General features: G+C 40.7%; 1 protein-coding gene across 5 annotated transcripts in view; it reads right to left on the minus strand.

The window, feature by feature from the left end:
• Window positions 1-27,732, minus strand: part of LOC117353556 (nuclear factor of activated T-cells 5-like) — a 281,088-nt gene that overhangs the window by 137,352 nt on the left and 116,004 nt on the right. For all 5 annotated transcript variants that reach the window (XM_033929614.1, XM_033929613.1, XM_033929615.1 and 2 more), the window contains exon 9: window positions 3,466-3,508. In XM_033929614.1, the coding sequence (XP_033785505.1) occupies window positions 3,466-3,508 (43 nt within the window). The remainder of the gene's footprint in view (window positions 1-3,465; window positions 3,509-27,732) is intronic.

The following is a 27,732-nucleotide window of genomic DNA, read 5'->3' on the forward strand; positions in this document are numbered from 1 at the left end:
AGCTTCAGGTTTGAAAATAATTCTACATGCAAAATGACACCAGCGCAAGGTTTTAAAATTATAACCAGGATTGGTTCTATTTTCCCATTATTAGATCAAAAGAATAGCATAATTGCTTACGTTGCGCTCATGGGAGATCATCATCGTGGCCAAAGACTGGCCTTCTCACAATGGTCTCGTCTTTCTATCTCATTACAGTCTATTATATAACTTTTGGTTTAGTGACATCATCAAGTTTGACGACCAATAACATTTCTATGGGTGGTCTTAAAGTTTAGACAAAGAAACATTCCTCCATGTTTAAAAGTTATACAAAGTTTTCAGAAAATTACTTTTGATTTCTGAATTAACATTATAACATTCAAGAGAATTCACAATTATTAACATGGTAAATTCTCAGTCCTTCCATGCTGACAAGTTCTGAGCCTTAAAGGAAAAAAAACTCCTAAGCTGACAGATTCAAATTGCACAGCCTTACACAGAAATCTTACTCAGGAGAAAAAGGGGGGGTTAAATCCCCCTCTCCTCTTCCTGAAGCATGGGCTTCCAATGCCCCCCTTTTCCCTATTCTTGAGACTGACTCTAATCACTTCCAGATGTTGTGCTCAAGATTTTTTCTTAATGTTTATGCTTATAAAACCATTTATATTTCCACATATCACATCCATGGGCCCCAAACATTCATAATTTCATTCATATCTTGGCCATTCATACTTCATACATTTTATATCTCAGTTTGGAATAAGGAATCTAATATGCTTTTTTCTAACTAGCCTGAGCACATCTGTTTTCAATTAGAACCACGAGGCTAAAGGCGGGAAGCTGAACAAAGAACAGAAACTATTCACTGGCACAAGATGCTGGCCTAAGACAGGACAGTCATAGTACATACAAAGAACCTAAAATGGATTCCATGTAATCCTGATTTCCACCATGATTTGGCTCAACAGCAAAGTACATACACAGATATTATTATGCTTTCCCTTATATTAATCCTTAGTATATTTTTCTCTGGCCTTAGCTACATTATATTTAAATGTTTTATTCACCTGTTTTTCCGTACGCTTCTATTTGGGCGCAGTCCTTAACTAACACAGATGTTTGTCTAACTAGAATTACCCAGAATCATACGAAAGACTGGCGCTACAAAAATACTGCACTATCATGCTTCTGACATCCATTGCATCGTACCATAAACAGCACGCTGGCCACGAGCCACGCGCCATGCGCCACGACTCAGGAGAGACTGGAAGCCCTTAATATGTACACCCTAGATGAAAGGAGGGACAGGGGAGATATGATTCAGACATTCAAATACTTGAATAATAATAATAACAGTTTATATACCGCAATACCGTTAAGTTCTATGCGGTTTACAATAGATTAAGCGAGGTACAAATTGATTGAATTTAAGAGGGGGGAAGAGGAGAGTTAATAGGACCGGAAATGCGTTGTTGAGAAGAAAGAGATTAATAGAACAGAGGAATCACTATGGAGGAGAAAGAAGATGAGTGGGTCAGTTGTAGTTGAAGGGTATTAACGTAGAACAAAATCTTTTCCAGAGAAAGGAAAATGGTAAAACCAGTAGAGGAGTGGTAGATTCAAGAGCAATGTTAGGAAATTCTACTTTATGGAGAGGGTGGTGGATGCCTGGAATGCACTCACGAGAGAGGTGGTGAAGAGGAAAACGGTGACTGAGTTCAAAGAAGCATAGGATGAACACAGAGGATCTAAATCAGAAAATAATATTAAATATTGAACTAAGGCCAATACTGGGCAGACTTGCATGGTCTGTGTGTCTGTATATGGCAATTTGGGAGAGGATAAGCTGGAGAGGGCTTCAATGGCTGGGAGGGTGTATATGGGTTGGAGTAGGTTTTGACGGAGATTTCGGCAGTTGGAACCCAAGCACAGTACCAGGTAGAGCTTTGGATTCTTGCCCAGAAATAGCTAAGAAGAAAAAATTTAAAAAAATTTAAATTGAATCAAGTTGGGCAGACTGGATGGACCATTCGAGTCTTTATCTGCCATCATCTACTATGTTACTATATGCTCACAGCAGCATATGTTAACCTAAGACCATTATAAGTACCATAGGCTCCTAAATCAGTATCTATGGTGTCTGCAACTTTTGTACTTTTGTCTTGAACTGAAAAGGTATGACGGGATATAAATAAAGCTATTATTATTATTATTACTATTTAAGGAAGCAATGAGATAATGAGGTTTACTCTTGCAATATAGACATTGGGACACTGATTGTGGGTCTGCAGAGAGATGAAGCACCGCTACTAGCAGGCTAACATAATTCTGGATACTGGGCTTGAAAGCCTTTGGTCTGTCCCAGTATGGCAATTCTTATGTTCTTGATTTGCTAGGAAATTTTGTAGCCTACACGAGGGAGGAGGAACAGCTGAAGGGTACATTAGTTCTGAATTTGATTGTATTAAAAGAACAGCTAGGTTAATTTCCGTGTGTGTGACAATCCACCTTCCACTCCAGTTTCAAAATACAGTACCTGAAACAATCTTTTAATTTTTTTTTTTTTGCAGTTTTAACTTTATCCAAATAAACATCTAGAAAGCTTCAAGTTTATTAAAATTTGATGAAACGATAATCATAATTCTAAGCGTTTTATAATATAAATATAAAAAGGGGAGGACATTTAACATACTCATTATTGACTGGGACATTTGGTCTTAGCCTGGGATTTTGCCTGTTTTGATGAGGTTCCTGAAATCGAAGGTAAATCCTGAAGAATGATGCCAGGAGAGGATCGCGAGGCCAAAACTGGATCCATGGGAGCCTTCTCTAAAGTATCCATATTTAACAAAATAGTCCCCGTATCTTTCTATGAGGGACATATCGTTACTGCTGATGCCGGTGGAGAGGGAGGATTAGATCTCTAACACCGGGAGTTTCTTTTTGTGAGCTGCCACCGTTGCCGTTTTTTTCTTTTCTGTTGGCATTGATGGCAGTGAGCTTTCCTCCCCCGTCAGAATCCTTGAGGGGGGAGCTAATGATGAAGTCAGCGGCTTCGAAGTTTTCTTCGCTGTTTCAGCACAAAGCGGCACTGAGCAAGCTACTGTCTATGATGTCATGTCAGCTGTGAAGAGTAAATTTTAGTTTCTTTGCGGTCCTAAAGCCCGCACTGTTTGATGAAGAGAGAAAAAGTTCCAGTTCATCTTCTCTCTCACAGTTCCCCGATTTGTCTTTTGTTTCTCTGTCCCCCTGTTTTTGGGGGGGTTTCTGTGATAGACTACCCCCCCTTTTTTTAATAGTTTTTCAATAATTAGTGCCCAATTTATAGAATTAACCCCAAATACAGATTTGTACTGGTGAAAATTCATGAGCGCGCACTGGTTAGGGGAAAAACAGTTGCCACTATCTTGATAATTCCTTTTGAATATCAAGGCCATTATTTTTATAGCAAAATGAATTAATAGGGCATCTTTTAGCACTTACCTTCTTCATATTTTCGCTTTCGTCCTGGGTAGTCCATTACAATCTATTAAGTAAACAAAAACCTTTAATTAAGTAACTAGAATATGAATATAAATATAACCAAATATTAGATAATTCTTATTTGATTAAAATTAACTATAATTCAAACTTTGTGTTTTTGGGGCAAGGTAAGTGCAGCTCCTAAAACAGCCAAAAGCTGCAGTCCATGAGAGCAAGGGTATTGGGCAAATCAGGCACAAGGCAAATCAGCCTTGTGCCTGACCTGCTAGCCCAAACTTGCTTGCTGCTCTTCCTCAAGACAGGCATCACAACTATGATCAAACAAAGTCACAAGGCTATGTCTTTCTGATATTAATATTGCAATGCATGACATCAGCATCAGGAAGTGCTGAACCCTTGACTACTTGTTCTTGAATGCGTTCACAGTGCAAGCCTTAAGAAGAGTGGTGGGAAGCCATAATATAAGCTCCCACCGCCCTGCCTGGCCTAAACAATTCTGGTTTTGGCTGGCAGGATGTGGAAACTCTGCCAATCATGCTGCTCTACACTGTTGGCTGCTTTCCATCCCTCCCTTAAATTCCAGTGCCCTTGATGACTACCCTAGATTCTCCTAGTAAGGTTATCCCTGCAGCCCAGAGATTTACATTATGCCGATCCATTTAGTTGCCAAAGCTATCAGCAAGAAATTTATGCTGTTAACAGTCAGGTGAAGAGGTAAAGGGTAACAAGATTTGATATACCGCTTTTCTATGGTTCAAAATCCTGAAGGGCATTGAAAAGGTAGACAGGGACAGATTCTTCACACTGTGGGGAACCACAAGTACAAGGGGGCACTCAGAGAAATTAAAAGGGGACAGGTTTAGAACAAACGCTAGGAAGTTCTTTTTTTACCCAGAGGGTGGTGGACACATGGAACGCGCTTCCGGAGGCCATGATAAGCCAGAGAACGCTACAGGGCTTCAAAGAAGGTTTGGATAGGTTCCTAGAGGATAAGGGGATTGAGGGGTACAGATAGGAGTTGAGGTCAGGGATAGGAATAGTCAGGGACCACTGCACAGGTGATAGGCCTGATGGGCCGCCGCGGGAGCGGACCGCTGGGCGGGATGGACCTCTGGTCTGACCCAGCGGAGGCAACTTCTTATGTTCTTAATTGAAGCAGTTTACATTATCATATGCAATTACTTTCTCTGTCCCTATTGGACTCACAATGTGTTTTTGTACCTAGAGGGTTAAGTGACTTGACCAGAGTTGCAAAGAGCTGCAGTGGGAATTGAACCCAGATCCTCAGGTTCTCAGCTAAGATTCCAAATAAGAAAAATCCTAGGCTAATGAAAAATCTGAATGTGTTAAGTTATACACGTGGATATTCCATATCAGGTGGTCCAAAATTTAAAAAAAAAAGCTCCCCACCATTATACCTCAGATTTTGTTCAAAATATCAGATCCTTGGTTGCAATAGTGACTGTTTTACTGGATGCTGGTAGCATCATGCACAGCAGTGAATAAAATGTCATTTTTAGCTGCTCATAAAGCTGACAATAATTGATGGAAAATACTAATTTTTTGGAAGACCAGCACAACTTTTTATGCTAGTTTCAGCGATGCTAGTATGAGCATCATGGATGCAAAAGTCCACTTTAAAATCTTGCTCAAATTTTGCAGTTTGTTGCAACTGATTTTGACCAATTTATCAGCTGCTATAGCTCCAGAGCAAAAGTAGATACAGACTTCAAATTTTTATCATAGATTATCCTTGCACTGAAAACTACACTGTCAAATCTCAAGCAATTCAGTATTAATAGCTGCATCAGAACATTCCTTCAAATTTTGCACCATTGACACAAGGGTTGAATTTTGTCAATTTTCAGTGTCTGCCTGAATCTTTTTCTAACTTGTACCATCTGAAAAAGTAAATATTACTCTACAAGATTTATATTTGTTTTGCAATGTAACCCTTATTGAAATATAAATTTGCTTAATAGTGTGGGATATTTTGTGTGCACAGCACGGCCCTTGATATACACATATAACAAGGCTAGAAAATGTATATGAAATAGGTGTTGTGTTGGTCCATGGCCTCAAGGTAACCAGTATCCCCCATCTCCATAGGGGCCACGCCCAATAGCCATGCAACAAAAGCCACGGATGGGTTTCTTTTCTGCAATTTCCAAAGCCTATTTGTGGGTTTCTTTACCACAGTATTCCAAAGCCTGATTGTGGGTCTCACTTAGGATCTTAAGCCTGCATTATCTGGACTACTTGAACTTTTGTGAGGCTTCATTAATCTGCAGTTGATTAATTTCAGGAAAACTATACTGCCGACTAGATGATGTCACTGATGGAGCAACTGCAATGATATGCTGCTCTAGAACCCAACAAGTATCACTTCTTGAAGACCAATAAAAGGAACTTGCTGGGCCATGCAGATGCATAAAGCTTATTAAGGCATCTCTCTGTTCAGTGGAGGTTTCACATGTTTCTAATCGGAGTGGAAGAACAAAAGCAGAAACTGCAGTGATGATGTACAGGACGTCAAGTCTTTAATAAACAATCATAAAAAACATAAAACAGTGTTTCCAAAAGGATGGATGAGACCGGACCCGACACAGTCCATGTTTCAAAGAAACACTTTTTCCTCAGGGGTCCTAATGTGTATCAAAACAATAGAACCTGATGGATAACAACTGAATAAAAACTGGAAACAACCATTAGTGCTCTTGCGCTATTCACGGTTGTTTCCAGTTTTTATTCAGTTGTTATCCATCAGGTTCTCTTGTTTTGATACACAGCACGGACGCTCATAGGAATTCTATGACTTTGTAAAGGAGGGGGGTTAATATACAGTTAAGTTCTGGAACTTGTTGCCAGAGCAAATGGTAAAACATTCAATATAGCTTGGTTAAAAAAAAAAAAAAGGATTGGAAAAATTCCTGAAGGAAAAGTCTATTAACAATTATTAAGGTAGATCTGGGATTAAGTATCATGGTCAATACTCTCAATGAAGAAGGATAAATAGTGGGGTTCCCCAGAGGTCTGTGCTGGGACTGCTGCTTTTTAATGTAAGCTGATGACACAAGCTTGTTAAAGTTGTTAAATCGCAAAACGATTGTGAAAAATTACAAGAGGACTTTGTGAGACTAGGCATCAAAGTAAAAGATGATATTTAATGTGAGTAAGTACAAAGTGATACACGTGGGAAAGAGGAACCTGAACTATAGCTATGTGATGCAGGGTTCCTCATTAGGATCCAACGCCCAGGAAAACAATCTAGGTATCATTGTTGATGACACACTGAAACCCTTAGCTCAGTGTCCAGTGCCTAAGAAAGCAACTAGAATGTTAGGAATTATCAGGAATGGAACGGTAAACAAAGATGAGAATGTTATATAATGCCTTTAATTAATACTAGTTATATAATGCCTTTAATTCTAGTCGCCAAATTTCAAATAAAGATACAGCAGAATTAGAAAAAGTATAGAGAAGGGTGAAAAAAATGATAAATGGGATGGGACAACTTCCCTACGTGGAAAGGCTAAATCGGCTAGAACTCTACAGCCTGGAGAAGAGACGGCTCAGGGGAGATATGATAGAGGTCTATAAAACACTGAGTAAGGTGGAATGGGTAGACCCGAATTGCTTGTTTATTCTTTCCCAAAACACTAGAACTAGGGGGCATGAAATTAAAACTACTTAGGAATAGAATTAAAACAGGAGAAAATATTTCTTCACTCAACATATAATTAAACTCTGAAATTTATTGCCAGAGAATGTAGTGAAAGCAGATTAGCAGGGTTTAAAAGAGGTTTGGATAATTTCCTAAAAATTCATAAGCCATGATTAAGATGGACTTGTGAAAATCCACTGCTTATTCCTAGGACAAAGGCATAAAAAGCACATTTACTTACCTTAAAGGTGTTATCCGGGTTCAGGAGACTGATATTCTCACATGTGGGTGAAGTCATCCAAGGAGCACAGTATGTCTCGCACACTTTTGTCCTGTCACCGTAAGGTTCATAGTCAAAAACGCACAAGACAATCGAGTGCCAACAATACAGAGCAGACAATCACACGCAGGACATCAGCGCGCCGGACTTAAATTTAATTTTAAAGTGCTCCGAGTGGGGGTTTGGAGAGGGAACCCCCGCAGTTAAGTTAGTATTGTTTGCACTGCCGTTGGGTGGGGCTGTTGGAAGGAGAACCCCCCATTATAGAGAGGAGGCGTTTTTCCCTTTTTTTAGGGAAAACAGTCAATTTCTCTGTAATGTGTGGGGGTTCCCCCCCACACCCCCCTCAACGGCAGTGGCAACAGTGCTAACTTAAGTGGGGGGTACCCCTACACACATCCCCTCAGAGCACTTTAAAATTAAGTTTAATTCCGGTGTGCTGATGTCCTGCGTGCGATTGTCTCCTCCGTATTGTTGGCACTTGATTGTCTCATGCGCTTTTGTCCCGTCACTGGTAAAAGAGTATTGCCACTAAGTTTTTAGAAACTTCGCGAATGCTGCCTGATGCCAGCTCATGGTACCTCAGTTCCGTAAGCAAGCTTAGAAGCCAACCAGGGAAGGTGGGAGGGATATGAGAATATCTGCCTGCTGACCCCGGATAACAGCTGTTAAGTAACTGTACTTTATCCTAAGACAAGCAGGCAGCATATTCTCACATGTGGGACTTCCTAGCTGAATAGAGTTGGCCATTAAGAAGAAAATAAATTCTGTAATACTACTTGGCTGAAATGACCATCTCGCCTGGAACAGGAATCCAGACAGTAGTGAGATGTGAATATGTGAATTGAGGACCAAGTAGCTGCTTTGCAAATTTCATCAGTGGGAGTGGAACATAAAAAAGTCACTGAGGTTGCCATAGCCTTGTGTGCTATAATGCGTCCCACCAACTGCAGCCCAGACTGAGAATAGCAGAAGGAAATACAGACCGCTAACCATGTGGAAAATAGTTACAGGCTGGCCTACTCTATTAGGATCAAAAGAAATGAACAGTTGAGATGAAGTCCTTTATAGCTTAGTCCATTATATGTAGTAAGCCAAGGCACGCTTAAAGTCCAATGTATGAAGAGCTGTTTCTCCAGGATGAGAATGAGGCTTCGGGAAGAAGACTGGTTTGGGAAGACCAGAAGTACAATGGATTAAGGTGAAATTCCAAGACTACTTTTGGAAGGAATTTAGGTTGGGTCCAGAGAACCACCTTATCTTGATGAAATACTGTGTACGGTGGCTTGGAGACTTATGCTTGAAGTTCACTCACTCGACGAGCAGAAGAGAACAAACTCAAGAAGACCATTTTCCAAGTGAGAAGATGAGTAGATGACAGAGGTTCAAATGGTGGCTTCATCAAACCGGTGAGAACTACATTTAGATCCCAGACAACTGGAGGTGGTTTGACCAGAGTTTGGAAACCTGGAAACAAGTGGATGAGTGGCCAGAAATTTATGGTTGACAGGAATATGAAAAGCACTAATAGCACTGCAATGAACTCTGACCGAAGTGGTTTTTAGCCCAGAATTGGATAAATGGAGAAAAGGAGCAAAAAAAAAATTAAATAGTGGGGATAGAACTCTCCTTGATGAAGTAAGACTAAACAGATTTGGGCTCTTCAACTTTGAAGAGACAACTAAGAGGGGATACGATAGAAATTTCAGATCTAACCACAGCACCGAGACACTGCTAGTTTCCCTTCTAGATATAGCCAGACAGCACCTTAGCAAAGGAAGAAGGATGCTGATAATTCAACTCGACCTCTCTGCCGCATTTGACCTGGTCGACCACACTATACTTCTTCAGATATTAGAAGCAATAGGGATCTCAGGCGAAGTATACAACTGGTTTCAAGGATTCCTTAAAACAAGAACATACAGAATAAAAACAAAGGATCTTATATCGGAACCTTGGACCAATCCCTGAGGAGTACCCCAAGGTTCCCCACTGTCACCCATGCTCTTCAATCTTTTCATTTCCTCCCTCGGTACCCTGTTAGACAAACTCAAAGTAACTTCATTCAGCTATGCAGACGATATCACCATACTCCTCCCCTTTGACACACAAGACCCCACCACATCAGACATCCTGGAAAAAACTCTAGAAGCAGTGGAAAATTGGATGACAGAACACAAACTGAAGCTCAACCCAGATAAAACTAAATTTCTACTGCTTGAAAAGGACAAAACCCCTTCTTTAACTGAACTAGAAATAAAAACCACCAAATATCCCATACAACCCACTCTCAAACTCCTTGGAGTAACAGTAGACAGAGGTTGCACTCTTCAGGTGCAAATCAACAAAATCACACAAAAAGCATTCTTCACCATGCGCAACCTTCGCAAAATCAGAAAATTCTTTGAAAAAGAACAATTCAGACTCATAGTCCAATACCTAGTCCTAAGTCTATTGGATTATTGCAATATCCTCTACCTTTCTTGTCCCACCTACCTAATAAAACAACTACAGACTGTGCAGAACACTGCCCTCAGAATGATCTATTCCCTTGGAAAATTTGACCACATCACCAACGCCTTCCTAGACTCACATTGGCTTACAATACAAGCCCGCATCCAATTCAAACTATACTGCATGTTATTCAAAACATTAAACGGAACGGCACCTACCCACCTAAACAACCGTCTAAACAGGAACCTCTCAACTAGACAGAGGAGAACCCAATCCCCTTTCTCCTACCCCCCTTTTAAAGGAACTAAACGCAAAAAGATGTATGACAACTTTCTAGCAACACATGCAGCTAAATTGGATCCCACCATCACCAACCTACTGACAGCTTCAACTGACCTCAAGGCTTTCCGCAAAGAAATCAAGACCCTACTATTCAAGAAATTCACCCAAACGTCCTAACCCCTTCCTTTTCCCCTCTCGCCCCCTCTTAGAATCCTCATATCAAAATTGTTTTAGACCTTACGCCTTTAATTGTATTCCTCTTACTGGAAAAGTTCAGCTATCTTTTTTGTTGTACTAGGTCCAACTTCTTTAATTGTATTTCTCTTCCTGGAAATGTCCAGTTATCTTTTTGATGTAATCCGCTTAGAACTGCAAGGTACAGGCGGAATATAAGCCATTAATGTAATGTAATAAAATCATGAAGTGGTAAAACAGTTAAATAGGGGACAGTATTCATCCCTTCAAAGCAGCTATTTGAAGAAATTAAATTAATTAGCACAGGGATGGGCAATCTCAGTCCTCAAGGGTCACAGCCCAGTTCAGTTATCAGGATTTCTCCAAAGACAATGCATGAGATCTATTTGCATACAGGCACTACATGAAAATACTGAAAATATCAAGCATAATCATTGGGGAAATCCTTAAAACCCAACTGAGTAGAGAGGCCTTTGAGGACTGAGGTTGCCCACCCTTGAGTTAGTAGAAAATGTAGTCAAAGGAACTAACCTTGCAGGATTAAAAAGAGATTTGAACAAGTTCTTTTTTTTTGGGGGGGGAGAGGGGGGAGAAGCCCATAAAATGTATTAATCACATAGTCTTGGAAGAGCTCTTCTGTATAAGTCACCCAAATTTGGGCACGGATCTCAGATCTTCATGTAAGCAAATGAGTCAGTTAGATACTAACAATTATTAGAGTTAACTAGCCTAGCATTTAATTGGCAGAAATTAGGAGTTATATGCAGATCTGCCCTATGTCCTATGAACAACTAAGATAGCGTGGAACTCAAAAAGGGGTGTGGCCATGAGTAGGTCAGGGGTGTTCTCAGAATTTAGACACAGTGTTATAGAATACCTGCATTTGAACACCAAACAAGTTGGGCACGATCATTTACATAAACTTTTGGCAGGCATAAGTGTTCATGCCCAAAATTAAGATAGTATTCAGTAAAGGCCACCTAACAAGGATCATCACAGCATCTAATTTTGGGAGCCATTTATTAAATCTGGCTCTATGTGAAATAGATCTGCTTTTTGAGAAGTATGGGGTATTTTATGTTAATCAGGTTTTCTATTCTATCTTTATCTATCGAGTTCAAAGTCAGATTACATTACAAGAGATTGGGTCAGTTATCCAGGAAGTTACAATGAACAATTTACACGGACATTCAATAGAGTTGCCAATTCAGGTAGATTAGTACAGTTAGGTCATAGTTACAAATACATAGTTACAAGTTAAATAAAGTCATCGTTGGCTCATCGTTATGTTCCAGGAGTTACATTAGACAGTTTAGAAATGAACTTTCACAATTACCATTTCAGTTACTTCAGGGTTGGCTCCCTGACTTGGTACAGAGATGCTTTTAAAAGTTTTCTGAACCTGAGATAGTAGTCACAAGATCATAGTGTTAAGTGGTAGTTGGTTCTAACATTTTGCTAATTGGTATTGGATGGATAAGATAATTTGCCTGGTAGATTTTATAGTGTTGCATGCTGGGAATTTTAAGTGGAAAGGTTTTTTGGTGGAGGCACCCTGGAGTAAGATGGCCAACTTTGTTAGGTAGTCGGGAGCATTCCTTCTCAGGATCTTGAAGGCAGTGATGCCTAATTTAAACTTGATCCTTGCAGTTATGGGCAGCTAATGTACATAAGAATTGCCATTCTGGGACAGACCTAAGGTTCATCTAGTCCAGTATCCTGTTTCCAACAGTAGCCAATCCAGGTCCTAAATACCTAGCTAGATCCCAAGTAAACAGAGTTTATGCTGCTTATCCTAGGAATAAGCTGTGGATTTCCCCAAGCCATCTCAATAACGGCCTATGGACTTCTCTTTTAGGAAATTATCCAAACCTTTATTAAATCCCTTTATTAAACCTTTATTAAAGCTAACTGATTTCACCACATTCTACTGCAATGAATTCCAGAGTTTAATTACACGTTGTATGAAGAAATATGTTCTCTGGCTTGTTTTAAATCTACTACTTAGTAGCTTCATCACATGCCCTGTAGTCCTAGTATTTTTGGAAAGAGTGAACAAGTGATTCACATTTACCCTTCTCACTCATTATTATATAGACTTCTATCATATCACCCCTGAGCCATCTCTTCTCCAAGCTGAAGAGACCTAGCAAAGAACTAGTGTTACAATACAGTGTTATAGTGTTACAATACAGTACTTGAGATTTGGACTTTTGTCTGATTCAGCATGGCATTTCTCATATCCTTGTGGAACAACAAGTTTATAGTAACCAGTGGAGTAAACGATCATTCTATGTTTAAAATTTTATATTTTAATTTCCAATTTCTAATCAGTCTTCATTTGCAGGATTCAATTTTTTATCTTCCCCCCTTTTTTATTTCTTTTCACTTTTTGCCCCTGCCCCAATGTGTTACCCATATATGTTCTCTCTTTGCTTTAATTATTGTAGTTCATCCCCTTCTCCTTTTGTACCTGTATTGAATTTTGTACGTATATATTATTTTATATTAATGTACTATATTGTTTTTCCCCCATTTTTAAATTTGTAATATGCTTTGAAATAATTGACAATGCATGCACATCAAATTTTAATAAAAACTTGAAACTTGAACAAGGTTTAGATTAAGCTATTCTGAGAACATGAAGCCAGCTGGTACCCTTAGGAAGAGATGTCATGCTGTAAGAGTTCTTTCTGAATAACAGCAATTGAAGTGAAATGTCTGTCACATCATCTTGACAAGTACCTTGGCAAAAATGTGGTTAGCAATGGAGTTGATTCAGAATCTGCAGAAATTGTAAGGTGCAGATGGACATTCTTTGAAACTCGAGACAATGAGAAGAGTACTGTTGCAAGCAGAATTGAGGCAATTTGTAATTGTGGGGAGATGCAAACAGGTCTATTTGAGAATAGTAAGAAGATGCAGTGTAAGACTTTGGAGTTGAGAGTCCATTCATGTGGCTAAAGAAATCTGCTTAGTATGTTGGCTAGAGCATTCAGCTTTCCTTGTACATTGACTGCTGGAGGAGATGCAGCCTTTATCAGCCAGTACAAAGAGTTGCTCCCATGACCACTAGGCACTTGGTGAATACTCTTAGATATGAAGCCAGGCCAAACAGCAGAACTTTGTATTGAAAGTGTTGATGAGCTATCTGAAAGCACAGGAATTTTCTGTGAAGGGGATGTATGGATGTGTGTGTGTAAGCATCTTTGAGGTCTAGAGAGCACAGCCAGTTGTTTTGTTTTAGGAGAGGGTATAAAAACCCTGAAGACAGAATGTGAAACTTCTCTTTGACTAGATATTTGTTAAAGTCTCGGAGATTGAGAATTGGACGAACACCTCCCATCTTCTTTGGAGTAAAACCCCTGATTTTTCTGAGAAGGGGGAACCACTTCTATGGCATTTAGTTGAAGAAGAGCTTCAATTTCCTGAAGAAGAGACATCTGCTGATATGTGAAAGAAGACTCTCTAGAAGGGTTGCTTGGGGGAGTGATAACGAAATTGAGCAAGTAACCTTCCTTGATGGCTTTGAGGACCCAAGAGTCCATTGTGATGAGAGTCCAATGCTGATGAAACAATTGAAGACGACCTCCGATTAGTTGGAGAAGAGATTGAAGAGAAGGCATCTTGGCCATGTTCTCTAAAAACACGTCAAAAAGACAGCTGGTTTTTGCTGGGCCGAAGGCTGAGACTTTTCAGGCCTCTGCTGTTTTTGCCTCTTCTGTGGTGGACGCTTAGAAAAAGAGGATGCTGGATATTTCCTTTTGTAGGAATAAGAAGTAGATTTTGCAGCAGTCTTAGACTGTTGAGCTTTAGCTTTAGATCTGTTTAAAGAGTTCCAGTTTTGCTGATGCTGAGTAAGCTTTTGAGTAGCTGACTCTATCCGGTCACCAAAGAGCTCTTCACCCAGACATGGAATGTTGGCTAAGCATAGAAACATAGAAATAGACGGCAGATAAGGGCCCATGGCCCATCTAGTCTGCCCACCTTAATGTCCCTCCCCTACCTTTGCCCTGTGAATAGATCCCATGTGCCGATCCCATTTGGCCTTAAAATCAGGCACGCTGCTGGCCTCAATCACCTGTAGTGGAAGACTATTCCAGCGATCAACCACTCTTTCAGTGAAAAAGAATTTCCTGGTATCACCTCGTAGTTTCCCGCCCCTGATTTTCAACAGATGCCCTCTTGTTGTCGTGGGACCCTTGAAAAAGAAGATATCTTCCTCCGCCTCGATGCGGCCCGTAAGATACTTGAACGTCTCGATCATGTCCCCCCTCTCTCTGCGCTCCTCGAGCGAGTATAGCTGTAATTTGTCAAGCCGTTTTTCGTATGGTAGATCCTTGAGTCCCGAGACCATCCGGGTGGCCATTCTTTGCACCGACTCCAGTCTCAGCACATCCTTGCGATAATGCGGCCTCCAGAATTGCACACAGTATTCCAGGTGGGGCCTCACCATGGATCTATACAATGGCATAATGACTTCCGCCTTACGACTGACGAAACCCCTTCGTATGCAGCCCATGATTTGTCTTGCCTTGGACGAAGCCTGCTCCACTTGATTGGCAGACTTCATGTCCTCACTGACGATTACCCCCAAGTCTCGTTCTGCTACCGTTTTTGCTAGGATCTCGCCATTAAGGGTATAAGACTTGCATGGATTCTGGCTGCCCAGGTGCATAACTTTGCATTTTTTGGCATTGAAGTTGAGTTGCCATGTCCTAGACCATCGCTCCAGTAGGAGTAGGTCATGCATCATGTTGTCGGGCACTGAATCTTCGTCTGTTGTGCATTTGCCCACTACATTACTCAGTTTGGCGTCATCGGCGAATAATGTTATAGCCCTTCTGCCAAGTCTCTTATAAAGATGTTGAATAGGATTGGGCCCAAGACTGAGCCCTGTGGTACTCCACTAATCACCTCCGTCATTTCGGAGGGGGTGCCGTTCACCACCACCCTTTGGAGCCTACCTCCAAGCCAGCTCCCAACCCATTTCGTCAATGTGTTACCTAATCCTATAGAACTCATCTTGCTCAGTAACCTGCGGTGTGGTACGCTATCGAATGCTTTGCTAAAGTCCAGGTACACGATGTCCAGGGACTCCCCAATATCCAGCTTCCCCGTTACCCAGTCAAAGAAGCTGATCAGGTTGGATTGGCAGGATCTCCCCTTAGTAAATCCATGTTGTCGGGGATCCCGTAGATTCTCCTCATCCAGGATCTTATCTAATTGGTGTTTGATTAGAGTTTCCATTAGTTTGCTCACTATCGATGTTAGACTCACTGGTCTGTAGTTTGCTGTCTCCATCTTTGAGCCTTTCTTGTGGAGTGGAATGACGTTAGCCGTCCTCCAGTCCAACGGGACGCTGCCTGTACTAAGGGAGAGGTTGAAGAGCGCGGACAGTGGCTCTGCCAAGACATCACTCAGCTCCCTAAGCACCCTGGGGTGCAGGTTGTCCGGCCCCATTGCTTTGTTAACCTTGAGCTTTGACAGCTCACCGTAGACACTGCTGGGCGTAAACTCAAAGATACTAAACGGGTCAACTGAGCCAACCCAACCCAAACCAAGCAAGATGCCTCAGTCACAGACATGGTCAAAGCTCTGGATGTTAGCTCAAATGCATCAAATGTAGTTCTTGCTATATACTTTCTGGTTTGTAGGATATTGTTAACTGTGTTCTGAAAATCCTCCAGACAATCCGAGGGAAGATGTTGTTGATACTCAGACAAATGTCATGTCAGATGTTTAAGATAAAAGGACATGTAGAAGTTATAATTTAAAACTCTGTTGGTCAACATAAAATTCTGGTAAAGGCGATGACCAAATTTATCCATAGTCTTCCCCTCCCAGTGGTACTGAGGCATAAACCCTAGAGTTGGCTTTTTTAAAGGTTAATTATACAAGCAAGGACTGAAGTTGTGGCTTGTCAAAACCCAAACAGGATATTATTCTCTAGAGGGAATTAATTTTTCTTGGAGAAATAGTGACAGAAAAAAAGAGTTTCCCAATTTTTAAGAAGACGTCCTTGAGGAGACCATGTAAGCAAAACTTAAGTAGCTCCTTAGGAGGCTCATTAAAATCTAAAGCATCCAGAAGTTCTGCTCTGGGTTCAATGTCAGCCTCCAACTTGACAGAGAGCACCTTTCCCAACTGTCTAATATATTTAGTGAAAGACAGTTCTTCAGGTAGAGACCTTCTAGGACAGTGGTCTCAAACTCAAACCCTTTGCAGGGCCACATTTTGGATTTGTAGGTATTTGGAGGGCCTCAGAAAAAATAGTTAATGTCTTAGTAAAGAAATAAGAGTTTTACCTCATGCAAAATTGTCAACAGTTTATAAATCTTTCCTTTTGGCTAAGTCTTAATAATAATTTATTAATTTATAATAATTTATTAATTGTAATTTATAGCTAAAGAGACATATGATCAAGAAACTGTTTTATTTCACTTTTGTGATTATGATAAACATACCAAGGGCCTCAAAATAGTACCTGGCGAGCTGCATGTGGCCCCCCCGGGCTACGAGTTTGAGACCACTGCTCTAGGAGGAAGAGGAGACTGATCTGAAAGACAACCATAAGATTCAGGAGCTGATAAAGTAGGCTCACATTCAGAATCAGAGTGGTCATGAGAAAGATCAGAGTCGTAAGTTTCAGGTGACATATGGGAACGGCGAGAAGAACGTCCTCGATGTCAGTACCGATCCAATGAGGATGAACATCTTACTATGTCAGGAAAAAGAATCATTGCTGAGAAATTTAGACAATATGTTTCTAGACATTAAAACTAGAAGGTGGGGGTGGCAGATGTATGAAATACAATTTTGGAAGCCACCCCCCAGCAAAAGACAAGATGTGATAGCAGTACAGATAGCAACGTAAACAATATCAGCAACTCGCTTCTTAGCAATCTAACAGGAAATGAAACTAAACATAAACCTATGAGTTTACCACTGAAAGATAGCTGGAAAGCGATGACCACAAACGCTCACAGTCTAAGCAACAAAGTTCACAATCTGCAGGCAGACCTGGATATCATTGCTATCACAGAGACATGGTTTAGTAACTCCCATGGATGGGATGCAAACATACCAGTATATAATCTTTTTAGGAAGGACACAGATGGTCAAAGGGGTGAAGAAGTAGCTCTCTATGCAAAGATTGAGATCCAAGCAACAGAAATGCAGGGAATCTGCATTTCTGTTGCCCACTTCGTTCATCTGGTCAAAATCTCCTTTCAGTTCCCTCTCTGAAAATTATAGGAACAAGAAGATCTGATATCGAATCCAGAGTACTGTTCAAGTTTGCATGCCTCAGCTACAAAACGGTGTTTGGTCTATTCCCAAGCTACCTCATCCCCCACTTTAAATTAGATCACAACAATAAGAACTCTCGCAGAATTCATCTATTCGCCTTCTCCTCCCTAAAACTATGTCAACTCAAACGATTCGTCGACAAAACCTTCTCCTTCCAGGCAGCCAAACTAAACTCATGGCTTGCCCAAATTATACTTGATGCCCCCACTTACCTGGACTTCAGAAAAAAACTCAAAACTCACTTATTCCATGGACAGAATCCCTAACACTCCCACTCGCTCCTTCTACTCCCTTCAATACACATGAACCTCCACCTTCCCCTCCTAATGTACCCTCCAAACCAACTAACTTCACTGACCGGTATTTTTCCCTCCTATTGTACACGCTTGTATATTCCTATTGTACTCCATTGTATATTCTGTCAACTTCATTGACCTGTACACCCCAAAAAATGTTAATTCTTGTCAACTTAAATGACATGTTCATTCCAAAAAATGTTAATTCCCAATGTTATTTTCTTTTGTAATATTATTAATTGCTGTGAACCGCCTAGAACTCTCTGGGTATGGTGGTATACAAAATAAAGTTATTATTATTATTATATGTTCACTGTGATGGGACCTCAATGGTGGAACGCTCTGCCTCAATATATTAGAATTGAAAATGACGTCACAAAATGTAAAAAATCTTTAAAAACCTACTTGTTTAAAGATGCTTTTAATATCTAAAACTTTTTAAATTTTTTAGAGAGGTTTCTAATCGTGCTATGGTTTTAACTACCCCTTACCTTCTTGTTTTTTCCTTTTTTCTACCAAAAATTGAAAATTGTAACTTTTACTTTTTCCCTCCCGACTCATGTTTGTATCTTGTGTAATTGTATTGTTAAAATGTTAGTTTCTCTTTATTATTCTTTACTTGGATTTTGTACATCGCTTAGTAAATTTTAATAGGCGATTCATCAAATGTATTAATAAACTTGAAACTTGAGAGGAAGAAGCGATATGGATCACAAACTTCTATCTATGTGGGTATAAGTTTATAGACCTCCGACTCAATTGCAGCAAATTGACAAGGATCTGATATCCAAAAGTTCGGAAAGAAAGAGGAGGTGCTGCTGTTGGGTGACTTCAATCTGCCGTATGCAGACTAGAATGTTCCATCTGCGGAATTGGAAAGAAGTAGGGAGATTGTGGATGCCTTTCAAGAGGCTCTGCACAGACAAATGGTGACAGAACCCATGAGGGAAAAAGCGATACTGGATTTGGTCCTCACAAATGGGGAGAGTATCTCTAATGTTCGAGTGGGTGCCCACCTAGGAAATAGCGATCACCAAACGGTTTGGTTTGATATAATGGCTAAAGTGGAGGACGGCCACACAAAACTCAAAGTCTTATATTTCAAACGTACAGACTTTAATAAAATGGGAGAGTACCTGAAGAAAGCTGTTAGGATGGGAGGACATTAAGGAAGTGGAAAAATAGTGGTCTAAGCTGAAAGGAGCAATATAAATGGCTACTGACCTTTATATGATCAGGGTGATGCCATAGAACTACTAACCTTCATCTCTTCCCTATGCCACCCTCAGAAAAGACTCACCAAAAAGGACACCAGTTACATCTAGTTCTTTTCTTCCAAAGAGCTAGCCCATCTCAAAATACGCTGGCACCAACCCACTTGGACTGATTCTTTATGGTCGGACCACCGATTATGCAACCTCCAACTTAGCTGGTAAGCCAGACACTCCCCAACCAAACCCAAGGAGGCAAAAAGGAACAGGAAAATGATAGCCACCAGAGGCTTAGTAAATCCAGTGGAATTCTGGTCACACTATGACATTACTTCCACCGCAAACTCCAATTCCCTCTCAGTAGACTCCTGGACCAATACGAGCACACAGATACTAAACACAATGCCCCCATCAAATTAAGAAAAACAAGAAATAAAAACCTGGATGGCTGGTTTGATGCCAAGCTAGGCTCAGTGAAACGAGAGCTGCGTAAACTTGAAAGACAATGGCTGAAATCCGGAGATAGCAAAGGGAGAGCAAACTGGAGACTCAAACTAAAAGAATACAAAAAACGAATAACTACAAAACGCACTAATTTTTATGTGCAAAAAATTGACTCTCCCAACACCAATATTAGAAATCTCTTTAAATTAGTTAACAATCTCAATGACATACAGTCCTTCTCCCGCCCCACCACAGACTCCCCACCATCGGCTGATGCTCTGGCTGTATTCTTCAATAACAAAATTAACGTCCTAAGATCCAACCTACCAGTCACTACACACAACCACCTGAACTACCCAGTGGCTCAACACATAGTCGAACCTCGGGTAGACATGTCCTGGAACAAATTTTCTATCCCCACCTGGCAATAATTCTGCAAATTCTACTCAAAATATGTTGATTCCCACTGCAGATTAGACTGTTGCCCTCCAAACATCATGAAAGCCGCCCCAGTCACCTTCAAAGCCAGGTTACACGATTGGCTCTCTTCTCTTTTACTGTCAGGCACCTTCCCCGAGGAGTCAGGTCAGATCTTAATCACACCAATTGTAAAACCCCCCAAAGAATCTATCAAGCTGACATCGAATTACAGACCCATTGCGAGCATTCCCTTATTTGTAAAGCTGATGGAAGGTTTGGTAAACCAGAACTCAGCAACGTACCTGGACAAACACAACATATTACATGACAACCAATCAGGTTTTCGATCTGGGTTCAGCTTGGAAACAGTTACTGCCTCATTGCTAGATTCCCTCCTGAACTTATTCAGCCAGGTTACAAGCGCACTAATCCTGCAGCTAGACTTGAGTAGCGCCTTCGACTTAGTCGATCATACCATCCTAATTGACTGTTTGGAGTCTATTGGTCTCTCAGGTAATGTATTAAAATGGTTTCGAGGTTTCTTGACTACACGTTCGTACCGAGTCTATAGCGATAATAATCTATCCACCAGCTGGGTAGTCCCACAGGGCTCCCCCCTATCCACCACTCTGTTTAACATTTACCTAGCCCCTTTGGGAAATCTGCTGCAAAGCTTAAAAGTCAAATTCTATATCTATGCTGACGACATCACCATAATTCTTCCCCTAACAAGCCTGACTTCTGAGACCAAGAATCACCTGTCATCAACTTTAAAGCAAATCAAATCATGGATGGCCAAATTCAAACTCAAACTCAACTCAGAAAAAAACAAATCGAATCATGGATGGCCGAATTCAAACTCAAACTCAACTCAGAAAAAAACAAATTCTTCCTGGCGAGTACGAATGACAAAATAAAAGATACCTTAATTTCCTTGAATGGTCAGATTTTTCCTATTGCTGACACCATAAAAATTCTGGGAGTGATGCTGGACCACTACCTCACTCTAGATGTTCACACTGAGTTACTGGTTAGAAAAGGCTTCTCGACATTGTGGAAACTAAGAACCATCAGAAAGTACTTTGATGCAGCATCATTCCGCTTACTGGTGCAATCTTCCATTTTAAGCCTGCTTAACTATTGCAACATCATTTATCTAGGGTCCTTCAAGAAAACCATCCAAAGATTCTGAATCATACAAAATTCAGCAGTTCGATTGATTTTTGGTATAAAAAATGGGAACATATAACCCTCTACTACCAAAATCTTCACTGGCTGCCCCTGGAAGTAAGAGTACTGTTCAAATGTGCCTGTCTATGTTTCAAATCCATTCAAGGTTTGGCCCCTATTTATCTGGTTTCTCACTTCAACTTGGACTGTTCCACCAGGCCTACTAACAGGTACACATGTTTAGCCACCCAACATTAAAGGCCTGCCGATTCAAGAGATATCTGGGCAGAACTCTTGCCTTCCAGGCAGGCCAACAGAACGGTTGGCTGGGTAACATCATTAAGCATGCCTCATCCTACCTTAACTTTAGAAAACTAGTTAAAACAAACCTGTTCAACCGATTTGTAACCAAGAACTCTTAATGCCTTACCATGTATGCTTCCTACATTTACGCGACGCCTCTACTGTATCTATCACTCCTACTTACTCCCACTCAACTTGTATCCGCCCTCTCTACTAGTACTTGACGATGTCATTGTAATTATTTGCGCTAATTGTCCAGCTCTTCTTGTTGTAAACCGCCTTGAACTACCATGGCTTTGGCGGTATATAAGAATAAAATTATTATTATTATTATTATTATAATACGAAGAAAATAAATAAAAACAAGAGAAAAAGGAAACCGAAATGGTTCTTTAAACTTGTGGTGAAGAAAAATAAAGGCAAAAGACCTGCATTTGTGGCAAAAGACCTGCATTTGTGAAATATTAAAATACCCAAGAAGAGGAGTAGAGAAAGGACTACTGGGTGAAACTGAAAGAAGTCAAGAAAGAGAAACGTCTGGTGAAAGCACAAGCAGAAGAGCAAATGGTAGAAATGTAAAAAAGGGAAACAAAATTTTTTTCAGATATATTAGAGAAAGGAAGAAGATGAAAAATGGAATTGCGAGACTAAAAGATGATATGTATCAATATGTGGAGAGCGATGAGGAAAAATCAAACATGTTAAACAAATACTTCTGTTCTGTGTTCACAGAAGAAGATCCTGGAGAAGGACCAAGATTGTTTGGCAAAGTTACACATGAGAATGGAGTAGATACCATGCTGTTCATGGAAGAAAGTATTTATGAACAACTTGAAAAATTGAAGGTGGACAAAGCAATGGGACCGTACGGGATCCATCCCAGGATATTGAGGGAGCTCAGAGAGGTTCTGGCGGATCCTATTAAAAGATTTATTCAACAAATCTATGGAGACGGGAATGGTTCCTGGGGATTGGAGAAGAGCAAATGTGAAAAAAAATGTGATGCCGATTTACAAAAGTGTTCACAGTGATAAAGCCTCACTTCGGTTATTGGAAAAATAATGGAAGCGTTGCTGAAAGGATAGTGAAATTCCTTGAGTCAAATGGTTTTACTAAAGGTAAGTTGTGCCAAACGAATCTGATTGAATTTTTTGATTGAATGTAAACCACTCAGGCTATAAATGGTATATAAATGCTAAAAAAAATAAAAAAAAGATCAAGGGCATGTGCTAAATGTAATTTACTTAGATTTCAGCAAAGCTTTTGACACGGTTCCTCATAGAAGGCTCTTGAACAAACTTGATGGGCTGAAGTTAAGACCCAAAGTGGTGAATTGGATTAGAAACTGGTTGATGGGGAGACGTCAGAGGGTGGTGGTTAATGGAATTTGCTCGGAGGGAATGGTGAGTAGTGGAGTCCCTCAGGGATCGGTGCTGGGGCCGATCCTGTTCAATATGTTTGTGAACGACATTGCCGAAGGGTTAGAAGGAAAAGTTTGCCTTTTTGCAGATGATAACAAGATTTGTAACAGAGTAGGCACCGAGGAGGGAGTGGAAAACATGAAAAAGGATCTGCAAAAGTTAGAGGAATGGTCCAATATCTGCCAACTAAAATTCAACGCAAAGAAGTGAAGAGTAATGCATTTGGGGTTTAGAAATCGGAAGGAGTCGTATGTGCTGGGAGGTGAGAGGCTGATGTGCACGGATGGGGAGAGGGACCTTGGGGTGATAATGTCTGAAGATCTAAAGGCGAAGAAACAGTGTGACAAGGCGGTGGCTGTTGCCAGAAGGATGCTAGGCTGTATAGAGAGAGAGGCATGAGCAGTAGAAGAAAGAAGGTGTTGATGCCCCTGTACAGGTTGATGGTGAGGCCCCACTTGGAGTACTGTGTTCAATTTTGGAGACCGTATCTGGCGAAGGACATAAAAAGACTTGAAGCAATCCAGAGGAAGGTGACGAAAATGGTAGGTTTGTGACAGAAAACGTATGAGGAGAGTGGAAGCCCTGAATATGTATACTCTAGAGGAAAGAAGGAATAGGGGAGATATGATTCAGACATTCAAATACTTCAAAGGTATTAACGAAGAACAAAATCTATTCCGGAGAAAGGAAAATGGTAAAACCAGAGGGCATTTGTGGTTGAGCGGTGGTAGATTCAAGAGTAATGTTAGGAAATTATTCTTTATGGAGAGGGTGGTTGATCCGTGGAATGCGCTCCCGAGGGAGGTGGTGGAGAAGAAAATGGTGAGAGAGTTCAAATGAGCGTGAGATGAACACAGAGGATTTCTAATCAGAAAACAATGGGTATACATTGAAGGAACTAGGGTTGGTGCTGGGCAGTCTAGTATGGTATGTGTCCACATTCAGTTGAGGACAGGCTGGGGAGGGCTTTGATGGCTGAAATGATTAAGACGGGCTGGGGTGAGCTTTGATGGAAACTAAGCACACTACCGGGCAGGCCTCTGGGTCTCTGGCCCAGAAATAACTAAGAAAAAGGACAATTTTAATTAAATGATTGATTTTTATGGAGCATGTAGGGTTGGGCAGACTGGTTGGACCATTCAGGTCTTTATCTGCCATCATTTACTATGTTACTATGTAAGATCTTCTATACCTGGACATACAGGAGAGCGACGATGCTTCAATGAAGAACTTTGATGTTTTGTTGAAGAGCGTCGGTGCTTTGATGGTGATCTTTGAGATTTCGATGCATATCGATGATGCGTTGAAGAGACGGAATAGTGCCTAAATGGATAGCATCGTTGTCTACTGGAGGAGTGCTGATAGGAAGCAGAGCGACGTGTCGGTGTAGACCTGGAATCTACCCTGAAGCTGGGCCGGTACCGAGGGAGTCAATGTCGAGTGCAATTTGAACATATTGATGATCTCCCTCTGCATAAACTCATTGAGTTCCTTGAAAATTTGCACCCTTTGGTCAATAGCTGGTACCATCAGTGCAGTAGGGTGTCGAGGGGTGGGTGACCTCAAAAAGAATGCACGCCCTCTACTGAAGGAGAGAGTTGGCATTCATGCTTGGCCTGCATCAAGGGACTCAAAACAATAGAGGCCTGCAACACTTGCTGGGAAAAGGATGGTTTCTGAGCAGGCTTCCCCGATGCTGGAATAACTTCCGATGTCGATGCTGGTGTCGCCGGTACCGAAGGCTCAGAACAACCCAGAGTCCATGGCCAAGCTGAAGATCTTCTCTTGTTGGATGTTGTAGCAGGGCCGTGGGTGCTTGAGAACAGTCTACGGCTCCCACCCCATACTGTTGATCTTGCGCCTCCCTGGGAGTGCCAGTGGTACTCAGGCTCCTGAAGCCACTAAACAAAAAGCTCCCAGTCTTCACAGTATCAAAGAAAAACTCTTTATTTTCTGTCAAAACCCTCTTCCTTAGAGAAAGATTCCACAAATTATACTTAGCACAGTTTCCAACAGTCAGAGGAACTTGCAAAAAGGCAAAACAATAATCTCCACAAACCAGTGATAACACAGTCTTAGTTAAACTGGTAATCCCTTGGCTAATTGGGCAGCCTTATTCAGCGCAGTTTCAGCAGTCCCCTTCCTGTCCCCTCTGGTGGGAGGGGCCCTGCCTTTTGGGTTAGTACACTGCTTCTCTTTTTATATTTCCATGCTTTATAAGGGTTTTTAAAAAAATTTAAAAAAAAAAAATTTCCTTCTGGCACATGCCAGAGCTTAGCACACTGGAAAATTCTGAACAGCACATGTGCCCATCCTGGGCTATAGCACTACTGGCCGGTTTTAAATGGGACCAGAATGCAGGGGACATTGCACCCAAGTAATTAGCTGGCTCAATGCCCTCCCAAGTCCCCATACAAGTGTTTTAGCTAGCCTAGAACAAGGACAATTTTCCCATCTCTCCACACCCTGTCCTTTCCTGGGGCTGTATTCACTTAAGTAGTAACACACTTTATTCCCTTTCACACCCAGGGAAATTTTACTCCTATTCAGAGCCCATTCTATATTTTAGAACCAACTTCCTTATTTACTTGCAAACAATAGTTTTCACTCAATGAGGCTTTATTCATCTATACCTTTATTCAGACTGTTTCCCTCTGTATCCAGCCATTCCATACACTGTTCTGGGTCACTGAAGACTGCTTCATCTATTTCTAATTCCATCAAACAGTCAGCTCCAGCCAGTTCCTCCCTGCTTCCTGCCTGTGGGGTTAAGCCGTGGTTCTGCAGGGCTTCAAAACCTATCCCCCACTCTCTGCACCCCTTAGCTTTAGGAACTCTCATTCTCCCAGCTGGGTTCTCTCTGAAGACAGCTTTCCTAGGGCATAAGGGAGCCTGGATTCTCCTAGATTAACCATGGTTACTCCTAGGGAAATGCTTAGGACATACCTGATTGAAATATTGCAAGTTTCTGAGGAAACTTTACCACCATTTACTCAAGTGTATTACTTGCCAAATAAAGATGGGGCTCAATTGCAGTCTAAAATATCGAACCAAACACTATTACATGTTTCTGAAATCTTAAAAACATCAGAATTTTCCTTTTTTTAAAAAAATTTAAATATGTTGATTGTGATTTATATTGGTTATGTCATATCTCCACTATCCTACTTTCTGTACAAGTGACTACTTGAATGTAAATTTAAAATCTATAAATAAATAAATAAATTAATGAATTAATTAATTAAAAAAATGAGGAGAGCAGAACACACACAGCTGCAGCCATGTGTGCAGAAATAAAGACTGCTAAAAGGTTCTAAGTTGATCTGTGAAGTACACTGGAGGAAGAGTGAAAAATCCAGAGTGGATTCCTTCTGCAGTCCATGCAAATATGGGGAAATAACCCTTTTGTCTAGAATGTCTCACCTATTGTACTGGAAATATCATTAGGGATGGGGTATGAAGCTGAGTGCACAGCTTCTAATGTGTGATTAATGAGAAAATATTCCACAACAATGCTAATAAGATGCAAATGCATAGGGTGCAGAAGTTGCATGCTAATCTGGGAAAACATGTAAGGCACATGAGCTCAAAGATTTTCAGATAAAGACAGCTTCAATGTGCAAAGTGCCAGCACACAACTGTACATGAACCAGAATACTGTTTTGCAAATGTTAGTCTTACAAAAATTTATTGCATTTAAATATTTACAAGGCTAATATTTATGTAAAGAACAAAATTCCAGCTCACATGCAAATGTGTGCTGGTACATTTTTTTTCTTCAGACATGAAGAGCGTGCTATTATCCCCAATTTTGTCTTTTAAAGTTGCAGGTATTTGGCTATGGTCACAATAAAATACCAAAAACAAAAAATAAACTGGCAGTAAATCCCAAATACTGGCACTAAATTTTTTCAACTAACCGTTCTATACTGCCCAGGACCTGGTGTCAAATTTCTAGCATTGTGCGGATTAAAATCCCCCATTTCAGAGAAATACCTTATGGCAGTGATTCCCAACCCTGTCCTGGAGGAACACCAGGTCAATCGGGTTTTCAGGCTAGCCCTAATGAATATGCATGAGAGAGATTTGCATATGATGGAAGTGATAGGCATGCAAATTTGCTTCATGCATATTCATTAGGGCTAGCCTGAAAACCCAATTGGCCTGGTGTTCCTCCAGGACAGGGTTGGGAACCACTGCCTTATGGCCTCAGTACCATTCATTTTAATATGCCCACATAAACTGTGCAAGTTAACGTCTGAGCTGTACGCCAATGTGCATTGTGCACTCAATAATATGTGCATAAAACCATGTGGTAGTTTACTGCACTGACCCAGAGGGGACAGTGGGGGAAGGAGATACTACTCAGAATTATGTGGGGACTGAGTGAAAGGAAAATTGCTGAGAATAAGATGGCTTGGGGAGGGGAAATAATAGAATGAGTGCTGGTAAAAAAAAAGGAACACTGAGAAACAGGAAAAATTACTGGAAATGAGTAGATTTGAGAAGGAGATACTGGGCTATTCTTTTACCCCTTCCTTTGGACCTGGTTTCTAGATTCAGATTAAGGTCTGATCTATATAATTCTATTTGGTACAAGTTATATTGAATGGTAATGAGGCCATTATATTTCTTTAGACAAGCCATTTGTCTTGATCTGGATGCAGATGGTCAGATACATTAGTGAATCTGCATGACAATTTTATTATAGTTTCATTTGATGATTTTGAATGACTGGATCTATAAGTTTTCTTTTAATAAATTTTGGAGTTCCTTTTTTGGATGGTATCCTTTTATATTGTATATTATTGTAAAT

This window comes from Geotrypetes seraphini, chromosome 2 (assembly GCF_902459505.1).
Source record: "Geotrypetes seraphini chromosome 2, aGeoSer1.1, whole genome shotgun sequence".
Classification (NCBI taxonomy): Eukaryota; Metazoa; Chordata; class Amphibia; order Gymnophiona; family Dermophiidae; genus Geotrypetes; species Geotrypetes seraphini.